The 20,826-nt window shown below is 38.0% G+C and overlaps 1 protein-coding gene across 1 annotated transcript; it reads left to right on the top strand.

The window, feature by feature from the left end:
* Positions 1–2,116: 2,116 nt before the first annotated feature.
* Positions 2,117–20,329, top strand: HNF4G (hepatocyte nuclear factor 4 gamma). Its single transcript, XM_044424091.1, has 9 exons — positions 2,117–2,276; positions 4,538–4,632; positions 9,953–10,059; positions 11,503–11,661; positions 13,741–13,828; positions 14,882–15,034; positions 16,847–17,083; positions 17,898–18,008; positions 20,026–20,329. The coding sequence occupies exons 1-9, from the start codon at positions 2,131–2,133 to the stop codon at positions 20,142–20,144; spliced, it is 1,215 nt and encodes a 404-aa protein (XP_044280026.1). The 5' UTR covers positions 2,117–2,130; the 3' UTR covers positions 20,145–20,329.
* Positions 20,330–20,826: the final 497 nt, after the last annotated feature.

Genomic DNA, 20,826 nt, shown 5'->3' with positions numbered 1-20,826 from the left:
AACTACATAGTCCTGTCATTGGTCAACTTGTCAAGCAATAGAAAATCACAATAGAAAATCTTTCTGAATTTCTTTTATTTTCTGTAAGATGACTGTGTAACTGCCACTGTCAGCTTAGAAGAAGGAATAGTTTTGTACATGATATTTAAATTGACCATTAAGATACACAGATCCAGAGAGAAAAATAATTGACTATACTGAAAATATTCTGATGCCAATTTGCAGCTGATCTATTTAATATACAGTAAAATTAAACACAGAATATCGATATGCAACTGGACTGATTTCTTAATCACAACAACTCTGTAGAAGTTTATGTTTATCTAAGAGAATTTCTTGATGTTTGATTAGAGTAACTCTTTAACTTTAGTTCGGTTGGAAACATCCATGTAAAGAGTTTTTGACCCAGTGCAATAAGACCGGTGAGTCATATATGAAGGAAACAATATTTAACTTTTCATATATAAACAGATAACTTGTTTGGGCAGGAGCTGTGGGAACAACTGCGGAGTCTTTGTGGCAAATATCATAATAATATTCTCTATTTTTTAAGTTTTTATCATATCAAATTAGTTAAAACTGAAATAGTACTAGGGCAGTTTGCTTTAAAATAAATAAATAAATAAATATTTGAAAATTAGTCTACAATCATACTAATACAAACACAGATTTGACCTGTTGGCATTTATTGTTTGTTATCACTAATGAAAGAGAAAGATAATTTTGAGTCACTACCCTTATTTCCTTTTTTATTTGCTCATTTTTTTTATTGAAAAATGTGTGTGTGTGTATGATTCTGTTTAACTGAATAAAGGAGATCTTAAACCATGGATGGGTGATATTAAAAAATAGAAGGATAGTAGACATATTTGGGGAGAACCAACTAATTAGCATTCAATCTGCTCACTTAATTCATCAAAATTTGGGACATTTGATAAATTGTGAATTAACTTTACAGGACTAATATAACTTTGGGGTAACTAGAAGAGAGAATCATGACAATCTGAACTCCATTGCTTAGTAACTATAAGGTTGGCCATGTTGATGAGATAGGGGTTTTGGCTAACCTTCTGTGCTTGTCCACTGATGGATCCATTATCCTTCCAACAACTAAACTAAAATCAAACACCTTTCCACCAAATTGTTTTAATGAAATAACTGAATAAATTTACAAGGATGTAAATACAAAAGCATAGTGAATTTCTTCTAGTTACAGAATTATGCTTTTATCTTTCCTTGCTGCAGAATTTAGGAAGGAATTCAAATCAGAATTTCAGCCCTGTGTGTACAGATTTATCAAGGCTTGCAGTTGATGCTGTTACATGAAGGAAAAGGAAAAAAAGAAAACTCTTTACACATCTAAACCTGACAAATGTCAAATGGCACTTTCTGGAACAGAATTGCAAGCATATACTAAAGAAGTAATCCTAGCTGTGCATTCTGCAGTGAGCTAGATTGGCAGGGAATGCTGGGAATTATTGGACTTAAAAAAATGCATAGAAACAGGCATAGGATTGTGCCCTAAAGAGATTATGGTTTCTATCGATTTAGATAGACAGGGGGCTGAATCCAGACAGAAATGCCAACTGCTAACAATTGGCACTGTCTTAACTGATCATACCTTTTCAATAGGGAGGGTCAACAGTGTATGGCAGCCACCATCAAGTCATTTGAAAATTAATACATGGTGATTTTTCAGCCTCTCAGAAAATGTTGCCTTACGGCAGCATTTCTGAACTATTTAAAACTAACAAGGATATTTAAACAGTTAGAAGCACATTTGGAGCTGGGCAATTGACATAACACTGTAACTTCTGCTGCGAGTCTTGGAGTTTAAACCCTTCCCTCCCAAAAGCATTCATTGTTATGAGCATCATAAATCCTGACAAGTGGGCATGATATGTTTGAAAGCATTCATTAGAATAACAATTGGAGGTAATTAGGCATGCTGTGTTTTCTTCAGTCTTTAAATGGTAAATGCTAATTAAAAGAGAAGGCCAGTAAAATCTCCAGGCTGGTGTAATTTAGTCACGGTGTTGAATTTCCTTCTCCCACTCCAAAGGCTTTGCTCCTAATTATCCGTTTTGTTCTTACCCCTCCTCAGACAGTTGCTCAACTGAGCCACTCAGTATGAATACAACAGACAGTGGGGTTGGTGGCCTTTGTGCAATATGTGGAGACAGAGCCACTGGCAAGCATTATGGCGCCTCCAGTTGTGACGGATGCAAGGGGTTCTTCCGGCGCAGCATACGAAAGAACCACGTTTACACTTGCAGGTACGAGAAATATCAGATAGAAGGAATTCAGTATTTACTTACATAAAGTAGTGTCCTGCCTTTCTTTGTAAACCCAAAACAACACTCAGTGTAATATTTGGTGAAGACACATATAATACAGAGCAAAGTCTGATGCGGTATCTGAAGCTTAGTTGGTAGTATACCTGCTTTGAATTGATTGACACAGTGGCTTGATTTACCCATGGGAGTTGCAGTGCTATGCTGGGTTCCTTGTGTATTTATCCATTACTGCCTGCTCCCAAGAATGAAGCTGAGCCAAGTCAATGAGGTGCCCCCTATACACATCCATACTGAATGCCCAGAAGAATGCCATGGAGGATGACAGATTAGAGAACAGGACTGGAAGATTGTCAGCTTTACCCAGAAACTGCTTGAGCTCAGTGCTGCTGTGCCACCACTGCCATGGTGAAAGAGATGGCTTTATTTGGAACACTCCAGTGTTTAATGTAGAAAAGATTACTTGCTGAATAGCAGTCAGCACATTAAAGATTGAACTGCTTATCCCAGCAGCCATTTACAATCCTGGACAAAACTGTTTCATTTGCGAATAGCAATAAATGTAGATTTTGATCTTCAGATACTGCCATGTCAGCAGTCTTCACTTTGAGACTCTGCTCTGCTGTACTGTCCCCTGCTTTATTTTGACTTCCCATATCTCTGTTATCCACGTCCTCCCCTCTCCCCTGCACCACCAAGCATTACTAGATCTCTGCTACAAGGTGCCCTCTGGCATTTTCTTTTATCTCCTTATTTTTCAAGAAGGTTGCCTAGGATTGCTGCCGAGGTTAAAAGGTACTCTCTCTCCTGCTATTACTATCACTTGGCTCAGGTCTCTGTTTCAAGGCTTTCTGTTATCTTGAGACTGCTGGCCCAAGTGTGTGCGTGTGTGCACGCACGTGTGTATCTTGAAAGCAGTAGAGCTTTAGCATGCATCTCTGTGCACTTGAGTTCAGCCATGAAGCCATGATGGTTCAAAACTACTGTCAAATAATTGAACCACCTGATTATACCAATCTAATTTGACTCAAGTACTACATCACCACAGCTAAACTGATGGTTGAACCCTGACAAGCAAGCAAGGTAAGAAGCATCCAGCTCCCTCTCTGGCCAGATCATCATCTGTCTTGACCCTTCTTTTCTGGAAAGCCCTGTGTTGTCATTTATTCATACTTTTTAGCAACCAAACCAGTATGGTAATGTCAGAGCAGTATCCTGATATAAGATACCTCTGCAGGGACAGAATATATTTAGAGATGCATCTCAATCTGGAACTATTTCCTAGTTCCAATACAGGGGCCTCACTGGTAACTTAGATGGTTTGTTTGTTTGTTTAAACATATGTGTCTTATTAGTGGCTTTTAAACACAATTGCTACATGGAGCATTCATGAACAAAGAAAGTCTATATACACTGTTTGTGAATTTCAAATAGAGGGAACAAGCATTGGCAGAGTGCCTTCTTGCTTTCATGTAAGTGTGGTGTAGTAGTTAAAGAGTTGGATCAAGTTATAGAAACCTGGTCATGAAGCTGGGTGACTTCTGGTGAGTTACTGGCTCTCAGCTTAACTTACCTTGCCAAGTTATTGCAAGGATGAAAGATCATGATGATGAGTACCATATATGCTATCATGGCCTACTTGGAGGAAAGACAGGATACAAACATAACCAACAAGCAAATGAATATAAGGCTACAGCTCATCTCCTAAAAGTATTTGGTGGTCTCCTAGAAACTGAGAGTTAGACTGTATTAGTTAGCCTTTAGGAAGCTGCTGCTCTCCAGATGTGTCAGACAGTAAATGCCATCATTTTCAGACAGCATGGCAAATTGGAGCTAAATTGGGTCAGTTTGCATTAAAACATGCACTGAACAAATTTCTCCAGATCCCGACTGGTGGTGGTGGTTGTGCTTTAGTCCTGATGATATGCACCAGCAGAAGAGGATCAAGCTGTAAAACGAGGCAACCTTAAACATTCAGCTAAATCAAGAGCAAAATTTATATGCCTTGCTTTCACAAGATGATGAATAACCTAATGGGATTTTGCTTACCCATCACAAGAAATTATTCCCTTTAGAAGAATGGCAAAGAGAAATGTTTCAAGGCTGATTAAAGAAAAAATACCAGTGAAGGTTGATAGTTGGAGACATTGTTTTGACAGTGTCCATTAATTGTTTCAGTCATGCTAATCAGGATCCTCCTGTACTTCTGCTCTAATATATTTACCCTCGATTCTGTCCAACAGATTTAGCCGGCAATGTATTGTTGATAAGGACAAGAGAAATCAATGCAGATACTGTCGTTTAAAAAAGTGTTTTCATGCTGGGATGAAGAAGGAAGGTAACCTTTCTTTTCTAACCTTCCATTTAAGAGTATGTTTTATATCAATTAGCAGGAAGTAAGGAAATAACTAATGAATGAAGATACACACACATGTGGTTCTGCTGGGATTTTTTTTAGTAGAAGTAGAAAAACATTTCTAATAAGAAGTTGGCTTATTATCCAACTTTTGGCTAAGGTAAACAAAAAAATCCAAAGAAAAGATTTGAAAAACCAAACAAAACATTATTTCTACATGTAGTCATTCCTCCAACATCAGGCTTAATTACATGGGTGAGGGGAGCTTTAAACTGGTGTTCAATCATCCTTTACACTTACACTTTTTAAGCATTTGTACATATAGTCACATTTATGAAGTTTGTGATTTTCATACAAATTGATCCCCAAAACACAGGAGAAAGAAGGGGAAAGTGAGTTATTGACACATGCCTGGATAAGGATTCCTCTTCCACATTGATCACTGCACCTATTCTTTGGAAACATAGTAATTTTCTTAGAGCCACCTTTGTACAATCTGTTACTTTCAGAAGAATGATCCAGAAGCAACATAGGGAGACTAAGTGGAATCCTCTAATTTTTTAACTGATATTTTCAAAATGTGAAGACTGTGCTTGCATGATAAGTTATCAGCAGTTCCTTTTAAAAAGGTCACAGAATATAGCTTAGCATGACATAGCATGGCATATAGCATAAAATGCCTAGTACTTTTTTGTATTAGGAAGGTGTAATCCACTCCTAAGCAACCACTGCCACTATGTTTACAAATCGCATCCACTTTGAACAAGCAAAGAAGAAAAGGTATAGCCAGTTTTGGATTTCCCATAATACTCAATGGGAAGCATGAAACATCAGATTTTTCTCAATTCAGGCCTATATTTCTATATATTTACTTGGCTTTGGGACCTGAGGCAAAGCAGATTTGGAAATTAGTCTGAGTGGAAACAAGACATATCCCTAAGTGCCAAATTAGGGTTTGAGTTCATTAGTATTGTTTCTGGTTGCATCCTTTACAGTCCCAGTATTTTCACTTGGGACAATTCTGTAGTGAGATAAAAATCTCTCTTGACTTGGAGGCCCAAACTAGGTTTGACAAGAAGTTGCATGTTTTCTCCAGTATTTAATTTAATTTAATTTAATTTAACTTCTATACTGCCCAAGAACTTCTCTGCAAGGTTCACAAAAGAAATTTAAAGCTATGAGATACAATAACAGAGTAACAACATAACAAAATACAATATAAAAATTTAAGTTTAAAAGAGAACCAAGTCAAGGTAAAAACAAAATATTAATTAATTAATTAATTAATTAATCGTATTTCTGTACTTATCTGGGCAGTTTACAAGTTCTTCATAAAGTGTAATAAAATACAGTATAAAACAGTAAAACATAAAATTTCACAAAGGAAGTTTACAAATCAGAGTTTAAATGACTCAAATAACTACGACAAATTAACAGAACTAGGTTCATTAAAAATAGCTGACAGAACCCCCAAGTCCCATATGCTATTGGAGGTGTAAAATGCCTTTGCATAAAAGGCTATCTGAACCTTGGCCTCAGTTGGCATCAGGTGGGCCTCAGTGAGGAAACTGCACATAACTGGGGGCCTACCCCAGGTAAGCCCCTCCTCTTTGCTGCTGCCAACTGAGCCTTGCTTAGTGGTGGCACTCTGAGGAAGGTCTCGGAGGTTGAGTGTAGAGTCCCGGTAAATTGTGGTAGAGAGAGATATTCTGTTGCATAAAAGCCAGTAAAAGTCTGAAAAACACAAATCTGAAATGTTTAAAGACAGAGAAATATAACAGGGAGAAAGACAACTCTTTCCACAGTGGAAAAGATATGGGACCCCATAGTGGAACAGCAGGAGGAATGTTGGTTCGGCATTCCGTATCCCCTACTGCTACCACTACCACTTGCAATCACTGAGGGTGCTTTTCAGATTTAAAAGAACTAGGGAAAGAGACATGTGACTGCTGGTATAAAATGCTCTGCACATGAGCATAACTGCCAACTTTACACTGAAATCAGGGACATTTTGGATAAATTTAAGGAGCTGATCTGGAAGCCAGTTTTGTACATTGACACTCTACAAACAAAACCCTGTCAGTTCTGGATTGTACTTGAAATTGTTGCATGGTGACTGATTTTCAGGGCAAAAAGATGTAATAAAGGTCAAGCCATTTGTGGACTAGAAAGAATAATAGCTTGCTTGGTTATTCCTTTGTCATTGACACATTAACACAGGAACATTGTCAACTCAGATTCAGGCCATTAGTAAATTATAACCTTGTTTTATTTCTCTGTGTGGGTGTATGAAAGACAAAGAAGAACTACTTCTTTCTTAAAGAGACTCATTACTTTGCTGAAGAAGCCTGACACAGATTTACATATTTGTAAATACAGAAAGGAATTCCCAAAGGTTCTCTCATCCATCACTTTCCACAGAAAACAGATCTATTAAATTTAATTTATCTCTTATTGTATTATATTTTTCCTGGCAGTCATACAGAGCCTATGTTTTGAACTAGGAACCTAACAGTTTTAAAACCTCAGTCACAGGGCTGTCTTGATTTTTTCTTCATATGTCTATTACTATTCAGTAATGCATGTATGATCTTCTGACCATAAACTGAACCCTCATTAAGAGAAAATCTTATACCAGGGACATTAGGAAGAGTGAGGCAGCTGCTTCAGGCAGCAGATGTTGAAGAACAGAGACCCCCTGGCCACTGCTTCCAATTTTCTCAGTCATTCCCTTCTGTTGGTGGACAGAACTCTGCTGCATGCTCTGTTCTGTAGATATCCCTCTGCTTGTTGATTTGCAGCTAACATCCCACCTTCACATATAGTGCAGTACCTTGTTCCAACATCTCTACTGAAGTAAAATTTAACTGCCTGTATTTGGAAGGGGGGAAGGCATCTTGTCCTTTGCCTCAAGCAGCACAATAGATTGGGCTGGTCCGAGTTACATACGCTTGGCAGGGTTTTTCTCTACATCCCCCATCCCCACATCATGGCCTTGCCCAATTAAAATCTACTTTTCAAACTCTCCAAGCTTGTAAAAAGTCACAATAGGAAGTGGGAAGGGGTAGTAGTTTCACTGAGAACAGTTAGATCATTGCTTCTTATTCTAGAGATGTGTGAAGAATCTGATAAGGGAAGTGAAAATCCAACGGATTTTATTATTTATTAATTCAATTTTTGCTTAATAATGAACCTTTCTGGGCAGTGAGCTAAAGTTTTTCACAATTTGGTCCTCATGGGTGCCAATTTGTTAGCATGGTGCTGACATACTATGTGGGACGAGCCAGCTTGCCAACTTCTATCTCTGAGATGAACCACAATTTGCACATTTTTAACCACTAATGAAATTTGTGCAAATAGCCACCCCCCAAATCACATAGCTGTAGAGAACTTTGGTCAGAATCAGCTAATTTGCTTATGGATATTGGCTGATTCTGCCCAACTCATGCTAAAGCTATATAGTTTGAAGGTGCTTATTTACCCAAATTTCATTAGCCATTTAAAAAATTTACAAATTGCCATGTGTTTTAAAAAATGGAACTGCTCAAACCTCTGCCTTCAACCTAGCTTGCTTCTGGTTGAAGGATCATCTTTTATTTAAAACCTCTACAAACTAGTAATAAACTTTTCAGATGAGATTCCTCCCTCCCTCCCTCCCTTTTTCTTTCAAAAAATACTTTTAACACAGTCCCACCATTTACACAGAATGACCTTAGCGACTAGGTGCCCATCTCTATGGTATAATTTTATATTTAAAGCTTTAACAACATTTGGTTGTTTAGATGCTGAGTTAAGGAATGAAAAAGATAGCGTTTCTCCAGTGAAAAAGGCTGGACCATCATTCTTGATTCACGTCTGCATGACCATTTATCACTTAGTGTTTATCACTGTACGACATTTCTTATTATGACCTTAATAAAAGGCCCATCAGTGAATGTCCTTGGCTAAGAATCTAGTGCGCCTTTACCATAAAGTGTGTTCATTCTTCATATAAACTGCAGAATACTATATAGTGCACAGAACACATTTTTATTGAAGCATTTGTGCTGGCTCTCAACTTTTCAGATGCAGATTGCTTCCCTAAAAATAACAAACGGATCATTGGAAATACAACTGCTGCTCTTATAAAAGGTTATGAGGTTCTGTGCATGCACTAAAGAAATATGTTGATTAGAACTATGCTTTTTTCTCCTTGATGTGACCTTGGACATAAAATAGATTCAGGAGAGCTGATTGGTAGCTTTATTTATCTCTTTCATTTTTGTATTAAAAGGGACATTGCTGCCTCACAAGCCTTGTGTTCTATCCTGCAGTTCTCTTTCCAGAATCTCTTTGAATAGTTCTGCTTCAGACTATCTGGTCAGAATTCTGTGGTTTAATGCATATTGAATATCTTTCAGTGTTAGATCCTTAAAATTTAATTAAGTTGGGCAGAAAAAGTATGGATTGGTTCTAGAGTGGCACAGAAAACCAAATCCGCAAACTGAAAGATCTCATGGGTGACATGGCAATGTAGGGAAGGTGGTTTCCTTCCCTGTGCCCTTACCAATTTGGTCTGGGAGGTTGGAGAATTTCTCAAAACTGTGTGTGCATCTGGGAACTGCAGGAAGAAAGAACTGGTGAAAAATAGCCAGGTTTGTCCTTATTTGATTTATTTCAGTTTCCACCACTATCAGAAGAAGCCCTTTGGTTTGTATGTGTGAGGGTGCAACTCTGAATTCAACCCAGTGGTGTTTCTTTTTATGAAAATGAAATGCTGTGAAAGAAATTTAATTTCTTATGATGTACCCACATGTCTCTTTGTCATATTATGACATGTCCAATTATGTTCTTGACCACTGGTTTGTTTATGACCTCATCTTAATTTTGTTCCAATAAGCAGTCCTAGTCCCTGAATTCAGCCTGCACCTTGACTATGATACTGTCTGTGACTTTACTCCTGGACTTCAAGCAGATTTTGGACCCTCTCATTTCAAGTTCTGTTGCCGTGGTCCTTGTGTCTCTGTCCTGACTCCTCCTTCCCATGCCTAGTTTCTGACAGTGTTGAACTGTTGTGGTCATGTGAATTGGGCTGGGTTGCAAGTCAAAATAATGCCGCCTTCTGGAATTACTGTAGGAACATTTATGCTAATGTCAATATAAAACTTTACAAGATGTTTTTCTGTTCTTCTCTTATGATTCTCACAAATAACAGATTTGACAACATATGGTGCACACAGTTTCTTGATAATACTTTAAAATGTTGTGCAGAAACATGGTCTGCATGCAAATAAATAGAATATTTGATGTTTTCCCCTTTCAGCTGTACAGAATGAACGGGACAGGATAAGCACGAGACGAAGCATTTTTGACAGCAGTAACATTCCTTCTATTAACACATTGTCCCAGGCTGAAGTGCTCTCTCGTCAGGTACAATAATCTACCACTATGCCTAGGGAGTCACCTTGACCTTTGGAATAGTCTCTGTATCCATTATTTCTAAATGCATTTATCCTTTTGTATTTGCAACATTAAAATAAGACAGGAAGACCCCCTGAAGAACATTATAATTTTGTTCAGCTACTTTCATAAAAATGCTTTTTTACATTGTTCATTTTCAAAATAGTTAACTGCCTGATTCAGGTTCAGGCCATTAGCCCTATTAGACGTAATTTGTAAGGAGCCTTCTGACATGATTCTCTAAGCACTCTGAACTGGAGAAATGTTCAGCTTGAAGTTGACAGAATGTCAAGGTTTGAAAGTCCATTCTAAAGGATGACTTCTGTTACAGCAGTGAAAATAGGGTTTGTTCTGGGAGTAGGAAAAGAGAGGGTGGATATGTTGTTGATTACTATATAGGACCATATAGAAAATCACTATATAGGACCTTATAGAAAATCTTCATATAGTTCAGAAGATATACTATACTCACCTTTGTTTTTCATGCCACATTTCTTTCTTTTCGATACCAGTGATAGAAAAGCTACTTAGTAGTATTCCTTTCTACTAAGTGATAGAAAGCTACTTAGTAGTATTTCTTCCGATGAAAAACTAGCATTCTCCCAATAATGTACCCTGATCTTTAGCTTCTCCACTCTCCCCCAACACCCTGTATACAGCTACAGAAGGATCTGTTCATAAAATAAAAGACTAAGATTACAATCCTATTCACACTTACCTGGCAGTAAGTGTCACTGAAAGTAATATGATTTCAATTCATAGGACTGACCCATTAGTCTCTGCTGCAGTATAGACACAAGGGCTACGTATTCACCATACAGAATGGACATCTCAGTCCATCCAGCTATACATTTATCTATGTTCATTCTTTCCTTATGTGTGTGGAATAGACACCTGAGGAGTGTGTGCACTGCAACTCCACACCTCCACAGGCAATTTTGTTCATAGAGGATGACTCTCTGAAGAGAAGATCCTCCGCTGTCCAAGGAGGGTCATCATGTGACCTAGAATGCTGTTTTTCTGGCATGCCCCCACTTCCTCATTGTGGGTTTAAAAGGCTCTTTTCTTCAGAATGTCTCCATCCATGAGAACCCTTAATGGGTGATGAACACAATATGGAAGAGCAGGGACAGTTTGCTTATTCGCATCACTTGTTTAGGATTTTCATATCTGTGTCTAAATATATGTGACTTCTGTCAACTGTCTACCTGCCTGTCTGCCTGCCTATCATCTGTCTAGGAAATATTCAGTATATACTCACTGTCGAACTAAATTCTGTTATTATATTTGTGTGAGGGCCTTATACTTGTGAACTGTAGGAACATGAAATCATTTGGCAAAAATAATTAAAAGTTTATGAAGATCACTAATAATTTGAGACCTTTGTTCACAATTTCTTTTGACTATGGCCAGATCCCTGTTTCAAACTCCACTTCTAGCACTACTGACATAAATGTTAAGAAAATTGCCAGTATTAGTGATGTTTGTGAATCTATGAAACAACAGCTCTTGGTTCTCGTGGAGTGGGCAAAATATATTCCAGCTTTCTGTGAACTGCGTCTGGATGATCAGGTATGATACAATGTACCAGGAACCCTATGCTATGGTTATATGACAGCACTGTGTAATGATCCGTTTCCAGTTTGGACATAACATCATTCTATGATATTAAACCAAACTAAGAAACTGAACTTATTGTAAAAGATGCCCATGTCTTAGTGGAAGGCATTCCGGGCAAATTGGACCTGGCAAATGGGACCCGTCATGCTACAAGGTTTGGTAAGAATACACTAATAGCTAATAATACACTAATCACATTCTACAACACTGGAAAGCAAATAAAACTCCAGATATACATAATTGAAAGTTCTATTGACCTAAGTTATCCATGAAAAGGTATAGCTCACCAAACTCTTAAAAGAAAATAAATCACAATCAACATAGAGACACTTTATGGAATCATACATTGAGCAACGTAATCCAGTAGTCCTATTTGTTCTTCTGCAATGTGGTCTATGTCAGGCAACTTTCACAGACTTTGGATGGATGTTGGGAAACTTCAGGTGGCCCAGAATCTAGTACAATAGCAGTGCTGGCAAGCAGAGATATGACTGACATTTGCCTTTTGTTTTTTTGTTTTTATGTACAATGTAATTTATCAAATTTAATTTATCCAATTTATGCTTAATGGTTTTAGTTATACAGATGAGCTGTTAATATTTAAATACAGAGAGAAGTGAGAAAGAAAGGGAAACATGAAGAGAGTAAAGCCTTCACTGCTTGTATTACATTAGGAAAATTGAAACAGTATTAGTAAACCCAGGACTTTAATCATGGCTCATGGGAGAGCTGGTTTATAATCTTTACTTCACCGTATTTGAATAAGAGCCTTGAATAAGAACCTTCATTAGATTTGATTATCCAGAGCAAGGCTAAACAAAATCACCTTCCAGAATCACATACTACCAAGGCCAAGCAAACATACAAGTAGAAATCTCAAATCAAAGTGAGGACCAAGAAAATTAGGGTTTAGGGAAAATTTACTTTTAAAAGTCAAACTAGACATTCCCTTGATGCTCAGTATGAAACTATGTCTTTTTTCTCCTCCTTAGTTAATTCTATACAGGGGTAAATTGTACTTAGAACATAGAGTGTGGGAAGGCACACTTATTTCTTCCCTCCACTGTCTCATGGGAAGAACCTGCCTACCCTGCTGCGGCTAGGAAGCTTAGCTTGGTGCTCCTCTAGCCTTCCACTATCACCAGTGAGGAAAGAGCTATGTTTTCCTTCTCTGTTTGCTGACTACCAAATAATATCATCCCACCTGTAATTAATTAAGGGAAAATAAGATATACAGATGCATGTTATGGATCAAGGGAACACCTAATTTTAATTCTGTAAGGAAAATGTCAAAGACCTCTTCCTACTTGCTTTGAAAGAGCAGATGGGAGGCTAAGGCCAGTGAGGTCAGGGAAACTAAATTAGTTTTAGGGAAGTAAGGGAGAGAGTTTCACAGCCTGTTTTTCATGAGATGTCCAGGTATTGAGAAATTGGAAACCAAAGGACACGTGTGTTGAGATGTAAGAAGAATTTATTTTAGTTTGTTTTTGACCAGAATCAAACAGACCCAAATCTGTATTTGAAGTCTCCCCACTTTCAGTCTTGCAGCACAATTCACAGAACAAACAAAAATGCAATTGAGAAATAAGTGCATTTGAAAATTGTGCAGGCAAACTTGAGTGCTTTTGGAAAATGCAGAAAGTATGCTTTTATTGATGGTCAAAGGTGTGCATTTCAAAAATGTCCATAATGGAGGAGTACATTTAGGGAAAAGTGCACATGATTTTTGGTACAAAAAGGAAATAAAACTTATACTCTAATATGGAAATGAATCAGAATGATCTTCTATTTAGAATTGGAAGAATATTGACAAGCTCGAGGTTTGCTAATTTGCATTTTGCTACAAAAGGGAGCTTATAAAAATACAACTTTCTACTGTATTTATGACGTAGAAACCTCTTATCAGAAATACAGTTTACTAATATAAGTGTGTGGGTACCTTACCATAGCAGAAACAGCTAATGCAGGTCATTTGTCTTACTCTGTTCACTTTATTTTTATGTTACCATTCTATGTGAATTTTTTTTCAAGGTTGCTCTATTAAGAGGACATGCTGGAGAACACCTGTTGCTTGGAGCAGCAAAACGGTCTATGCCTTACAAGGACATCATTCTTTTAGGTAAGTGTATATCTGATTTACCTTTTAACATCACAATTCTGTCTCCTGAGGAGTAAGTATACCTGACACCTTGACCTGGAGCATTAGCTATAAGTGTCTTCCATAAGACACATGAGGCTTGGAATCTCTCTGTAAGTGCCGCATGGATGGTAGTGAGGCTTTGAGGAACAGGGTGGACATAGAGATGGGGATTGATGCAGCATTGTTAAGAAACTTCCCCCATTTTTATGGGACCTCCACCTTCCTTGTATGATATATGGAGTCAATCCATATTAGATGACTTATCAATCAATATAAGATGGATTGACTCCATAAAAGAAGCCGCCTCCTTGAATTTACATGAGTTGAACAAGGTGGAGATGGATAGGGCATTGTGGAGATGGATAGGGCATTTGGAGAGCTTTTATACATAGGGTCATCATAAGTTGGACATGACTTGATGGCACATGATGATGATGATGTGTGTGTATAGTGTTCATGATAATCTTTTGTATATATTTTCATTACAAACATGCATTAATAAGCTTGTTAATGTTCCACCCATTGCTTTGGAAAGAAAACACTTTTCAATATTTGACTAAAAGGGTGGGTATTCCATGAGATCAGTAAATATCCTCTTCTCCTCTACATGTAAGAGCATAAAGGAGGGCAGCTGAATCAGGCCAAAAGTCCCTTTTAGTTCAGTATCCTGTTTCTCACAGTGGCCAACCAGACATCTCAGGGATGCCCCTGTACCCTCTTTGAATCTTCAGTTGGTCTTGACTTGGGAAATCCACTTTACTAACATAGATTTCTTATCATAAAAGTAAGTGCTTCTACCACACATCACACATCTATAGATGAACTATGGTAACATAATGCATGATGATAAGTATTATACAGTAGAACAATTGTCTGCTGACACATTATATGTAGAGAACAATAAGTATGCTTGGAGAAGGGACTTTATGAAGCTATTTATATGTGGAAATGTGTTGTCAAAAAATAGGAACTGCCTTGCATTTTGGGTCCCCAGATATTGTTAATGCTACTGGTTCTATTTTCTTTCTTAAGGTAATGATTTTGTAATCCATCGAAACAGTTCTGTAATGGAGATCAGTCGAGTTGCAAACCGGATTCTGGATGAGATTATACAACCATTTCAGGAACTTCAAATTGATGATAATGAATATGCTTGCCTGAAGGCAATTGTCTTCTTTGATCCAGGTATGTTTCATAACCCTAGTGTAGCAGAGATAGCAGGGTCATAGAAACAGGATTTAAAGTTTTTGAACAGTAATGATCCTGGAACAATTTTACTTTGGTCTTCTTTGGGAAATTGAAGTATTCATTAATTCACATACTTTAAGCAGAAAAGCAGAAAACTTTCCTATTCTGGTGTTGTTTATTTCATTTCTATAATATCCAAGAGCTGAAACACGCTGGGTGGTTCACAACAATCATAAAGTACAGTGCACAAATACAATGAAAATAGCATTAAAAAGACATAAACACAATGTGATTTTTCCTGTATACATAAATAAAAAACAAACAGTTATAACAATTTTAGTATAACTAGACCTATTAAAAGCAGATGACACAAATGCCATATGATGTCATGAAATATCCTTAAGTGTATTTAAATGCCTGGGTGAAGTGAGGTCTCAACATGGAACCAAAATAGTTGGTACCAGGCAGGTATGAGTGGGAACATCATTCTGTAAATGGGAAACTTCCACTGAGAAGGTTCTCTCATTGTTGCAGCTGTCTGAGTTTGTACTTCAAGAAAGCCCTCAGAAGGCCTTTAGTCAACAAGTGTCCAAGAAGGCTCAGGTTGAGAGGGGTGGGTCATTGGGTATTGCAGTCTGAAGCAATCTAAGGCTTTATAGGTTAAACCATTGCCTTGAATTGGGCTTGTAAGCATATGGGTAGCCAGTGCACCTGGGTCAGAGTTGGTGTTTTATGTTCTGAACTTTGTTCCAGTTATTCCACATTTTGTATAAGCTGCAGCTTCTGAACAGTCTTCAAGGGCGGTCTCACATACAGCGCAATGTAGTAATCTAATTTAGAGGTTCCCAGGGTATAATCATGTTAACCCTGTTGTAGCTGTGCACGAGGTGAAAGTGGGAGAAAGTGGGACACTGATGCCACCTAAGCCTCAAGTGACAAAGATGAATCCAGGAAGATCCCCAGGATATGAACCTTTTCCCATAAGGGGAGTGTAATTCCCACATTCAGATCAAGATGAACACTCTCCATCTGGGTTATATCTATATTTCCCTACTTAAAGCCAACCCAATGAAATGAATGGCGCTTAAGTTAGCCTGACACTGGATGGTTGAGACCACATTTTCTGAAATTAGCTTAATACAAAATTAGCCTTTTGTAACCTCTGTACAACTGGTGAAGAGCAGGTGATATTACCTGCCTCTACAGCCATGATGGCTGGCAGTATATGTGTCCTTCAACATAGTTTGGGTATTGGGATTCCTGCTGGTATCCAGAGTCATGAATGTACCTACTGTCTTTCAACCAAGTTCCTGAGGGTTTCCTTTATACATGGGCTGTGCAAGATAGACCCCACAGAATCAGCACTTGATGTTCATGTTCTCACTGGTCAGTGTCCTTCAGACACCAGCAATATATCTTTCTGAGTAACAAAATGATATAGCTGATAGATTCTTACTTTCTTCAGCTCTACTGTGAAAGTAGCCAGGGTTTATTTTGTGACAGGATTTAATGCTGGATCTATTTTCAATATCAAAGAAGAATATTAAGTAATAAATAAAAAAAGATTTCTGAGCATCTGCTGTGTTCATTTTTCTTGCCACTGCATAACCTCCATACTCTATACCAAGAAAGAATTAAGAAACAAACATTCTTTTCGGGACATGAACAGAACGGTGGTGCTCAACTTTTCTGATAAAATTTCAAGGATATTTCAAGGGGTTGTGATGTTGTAGGGAGCTAATTATGTGCTTCATTGTATTTCTGTGGTAATGTGTTGTATCTTTGTATAACATTGATGTTTTGTTGAAGATGCAAAAGGATTGAGTAACCCAACGAAGATTAGGAACATGAGGTTTCAAGTTCAGATCAGTCTGGAGGATTACATCAATGACCGTCAGTATGACTCCAGGGGACGCTTTGGAGAACTCCTGCTACTTTTGCCTACTCTCCAGAGTATTACCTGGCAAATGATTGAACAAATACAATTTGTGAAACTATTTGGTATGGTTAAAATTGACAGCCTACTACAGGAAATGTTGCTAGGAGGTAGGTATGGCAATAGGCTACCTAGTGCTCAAAATTAGTGAGATGAGAATGCAAAATCATGTGACAATAGTCTATCAACTGCAGAATAGCTCTTTCTCTGTTAGCGTGAGATGTTAACTGAGCTGCCTTTACTTAGACAAGACAGTGCTGGCATTGATGATCAGTATGAAACAAACTTGCATGGTAATAGTCCTTGGGATCCAACTGGAGATCTAACTGCAGATTCCAGGAGTGCTGGAAGTGAGATGATTATTTCTTTCAATGTTTAGAGCAGAAACTCTTTTAACATCTTCCTGACATGGTCTATAGATACTTTATTGTTCTGTTTCAAGCAATCACATAGAATTGTACAAACTACTTTACTAATCTTTATATCATGGGTTATACAGAAGCAGAGTTTGGTTGATGAGGCTACAGACATCATTTTTACATAAATTATAAAATGAAACCAAAGCACATAGTAGCTATAAAAGAAATCACATAGATCTATTCAACTATTTTTAAATAATGTCTATTTTAAATGGGAGTATTAAATCTACAAGGCACAAGGTGATGTGCTTCTTGAGAACTACTTTTCATGGATGACATTAAGCCACGGCACTTCAAAGTTTTCTATATTAGTTATTCCTGTTTTACCCAGTGTGTAGTTCCATGTTTGCTTGTACCAAACAGACACATACATCACTGAGGACTGGCAACTTATTTTGAACAAGGAAACAGTTTTGTGATGTGTTTTTTTTCCTTTTGGTTTTTGTTTGCAGTAGCAAAATATTCATTTGAATAGAACTGACACATGTTTGGGATTTTGTTGCAGGTATGTCTAATGATTCTGCTAATCTCCATCCAGTACATTCTCACCTAGCCCAAGATCCACTTACTGGGCAAACTCTGCTTATAAGTTCAGTGACTGGCCCTGAACAGATTTGTAAGTTCATCACAAACATATAATTCAATTATATTTTCTGTGGTTTTTTTTAACTAGTTGGTGAATTAGTTAGTTCCCCCCCCCACCTATTTTTTTAGGGGGAAAAAAAGTTCTTTTGCAGAATTTGATAACCAGTGATGAATCCAACAATTTGAATTCAAGTATCCTTTTTTCCCCTTAAGCAATTCTTTTAGTGAGGGTTGTAAAAATTACAGGCATGCCAAATTTTTGTCCGTTTTTATCCATGAACATTCTTGAGGTTCAGTTAGGGCCTTTTGGAGACCATGAAATGTTGTCTGAAAAATTATTAAATGGTACCATTTTGTTTATGCTCTTTGTGGCACGTGTAGCATCTTGTTTTGCATGTTGCTCCTACTCCATTCCTCCACAAGCCTGGATTTGTTTTTTGTTTTTTTGAGTGAGCCAGCCACTTGAAGATCTGGTAGTGACAGCAAGTGAAATCAGAGTCTCCTGTAGCCAATTGGATTTGGCTACATGATAATGGTATTGAGAACCATCAAATCAATGCTTTGTTGCCACTTTAATCTGGTGCACGGTCACTGATCAACCAGTCTCTGCTGTCTAAACTGGGTGTGAAGAGGCGAGAAAATGTTTTCACTGTTGAAACAAGCGAGGGAGAGTGGGAAGGACATCTGTTCTGTGCTTTGGCAACTGGATTGTCCTGTTGGACATCTTTGTGGCATGCACAGAAAAGGTGGACTGCTTGCTCAGCAGGGTAAAAATATCTATAGAAAAGCACCCTCTCCCACTGCTGTTTCAACTTTACCTTAGTGAAGATAAGGTCAAGGTTGCCAATCACTGGGAGGCACCTTTTGTACCTATTACTTGAGTGATAGAAGAGAACAAAGGGAAGCTTCCTTTTTGGTGTGCAGCTAGCAATTGGCCCCTGCATGTGTCACATAACAAACACTGGCCCAACCTATGCTGACTGGATCTTGAGACTAGGGCTTGGGAGCAGACCAGAAGGAGAATCTCTGTCCTTGGTTCTCATGGTTTCAGTATTGTCATAACCAACTTGCTTGCTACCCTGCTATGAAGAGAGATTGACTACTACTTAATTGGAGCATGAAAAAAATTATGAACATTCACTATTGGTCTTAGTAAAGCTTGGTGTCTATCATCTCATGGCAATGATGCTTGACATCTCATAGCATGAATTTCATTGATCCATATTTCTGCAGATTCTGAAATCATTGAGCTGGGTTCATAGCAGAATGGGTGGGGATATTTGCCAACTCCTCACCACCACTGAGTGATCTCCATAAGGGATCTTGTTAGGCCACCTATGGTCCCAGCCCAGATTAGGGACTGGCTCACCTACGACTTGCATTCTTGGTTTGTGCTGCAGTGGCCTCAAATGATTGTGCAAGTAGATAATTTTAGACTCTGAACATTATAGTTTTATGGGACTTTCTGTAGATAGGCATGTAACTGTTGTGAATAGCTTTCTCTCCACTGCAACCAGCCTGCCATGGTGAACAACTGCTTCTACAATCTTAATATTGTGCAACAACTATAGCAGCAAGTCTATTTACCAATCCTGATTTTTTAAAATGAATTATTTGTGCAAGTGCAGTTTTTCAGTTAAAACACTCTTAAATCATGGCACCGTCATGCCTACGGGAATACAATGGAGAGAGCTTTTACTACCCTGAAGCCTTATCAGGTTTCTCTCAGTGGTTGTATGCCCTTCACACAAGTTCACCTGAACCTGGGCCCAAGATCCATCCCTAGCTAACCGCTGGCCCCAAGATTCCTGCCATTCTCTTCAGTGCTAATCTAGTATGGAAGCTGAAATGGCGGCAGTGGCTAGCATTCAGGTTGCCCTATGATGCCTGGTGCCTTGCTTTGTACTACGCCAAATTCTGTCAGCTGGTGGTAATAAATGAGATGACTATTTCTAATCCACTGCAGCTTGGTTATTGCTCCCACATTTCATCTCCAGTCTGTGTTGCAGACTCAGGTATGATTGGATTTTTTTCTAATTCTTTTTCAGCAACTCCTGAAACTCCACTGCCTTCTCCTCCACAAGGCTCTGGCCAGGACTACAAGATACCTACAAACCAAGTTACAGTTATTGCACAGCAGTCTCTTCTGAAACAAAAGTCATTGTGATATTCATCAATACTTTTTGTAAAACAAGCACTGTGTTTCACCCATTACGACACTGGAAGATTCAGGACAGAAAATTTCAAACTGTCATTAAAATAAACAAAGATTATTTGGAGACATATTTGGGTGTTGTTGTTGTGTCTCCATTTGGAGACAAGTTTGGGTGTTGTCATTTTCTTTACCAGGGAGGGGGGATAATTTTTGCTAATGTTTTTTTTTTTAAAGCCTGACTTCAGATATACTTTGTGGGAGCTAGTAGATGAATTCAGGGAAAGCTGTTCCTTGTTTGCAATGCCTTTGAATCATAATTGAAGAGGTTTAATTTATTGTCCCTTTGTAACATTTGTCATCTTTAAAAAGCCTTAAGTAAGTATTATTCATAACAGAATGCAAAACCTGATTTTAATAAAATTGCAAGCTGAAATGTAGAAATAATGAAACAGTAAAGCAAGCAGTTTTAACAGTTAATCAAAGCAGGTGTCTCATTTTCTTGAGTATACAATGAAGGTTGAAAGCCAAAATACTTCCTACAAGCATCTTTATGGCATGTGTGTGTGTGTTGTATACTAAACCTGTTTGCATTTACTTAGAAACATGGCCCATTGTATTTGGTGGAGCACTCTCCCAGAAACATTGCATAGGAGTGGAACCAAATTTTCCTAATGACTATGGAACTTATTTTTAA

The sequence above is a fragment of the Varanus komodoensis genome, unplaced genomic scaffold (genome assembly GCF_004798865.1).
Source record: "Varanus komodoensis strain SLA01 unplaced genomic scaffold, ASM479886v1 scaffold14_1, whole genome shotgun sequence".
Taxonomy (NCBI): Eukaryota; Metazoa; Chordata; class Lepidosauria; order Squamata; family Varanidae; genus Varanus; species Varanus komodoensis.
The sequence above is the reverse complement of the archived record's forward strand: the minus strand, read 5'-3'. Positions and strand labels throughout refer to the sequence as shown.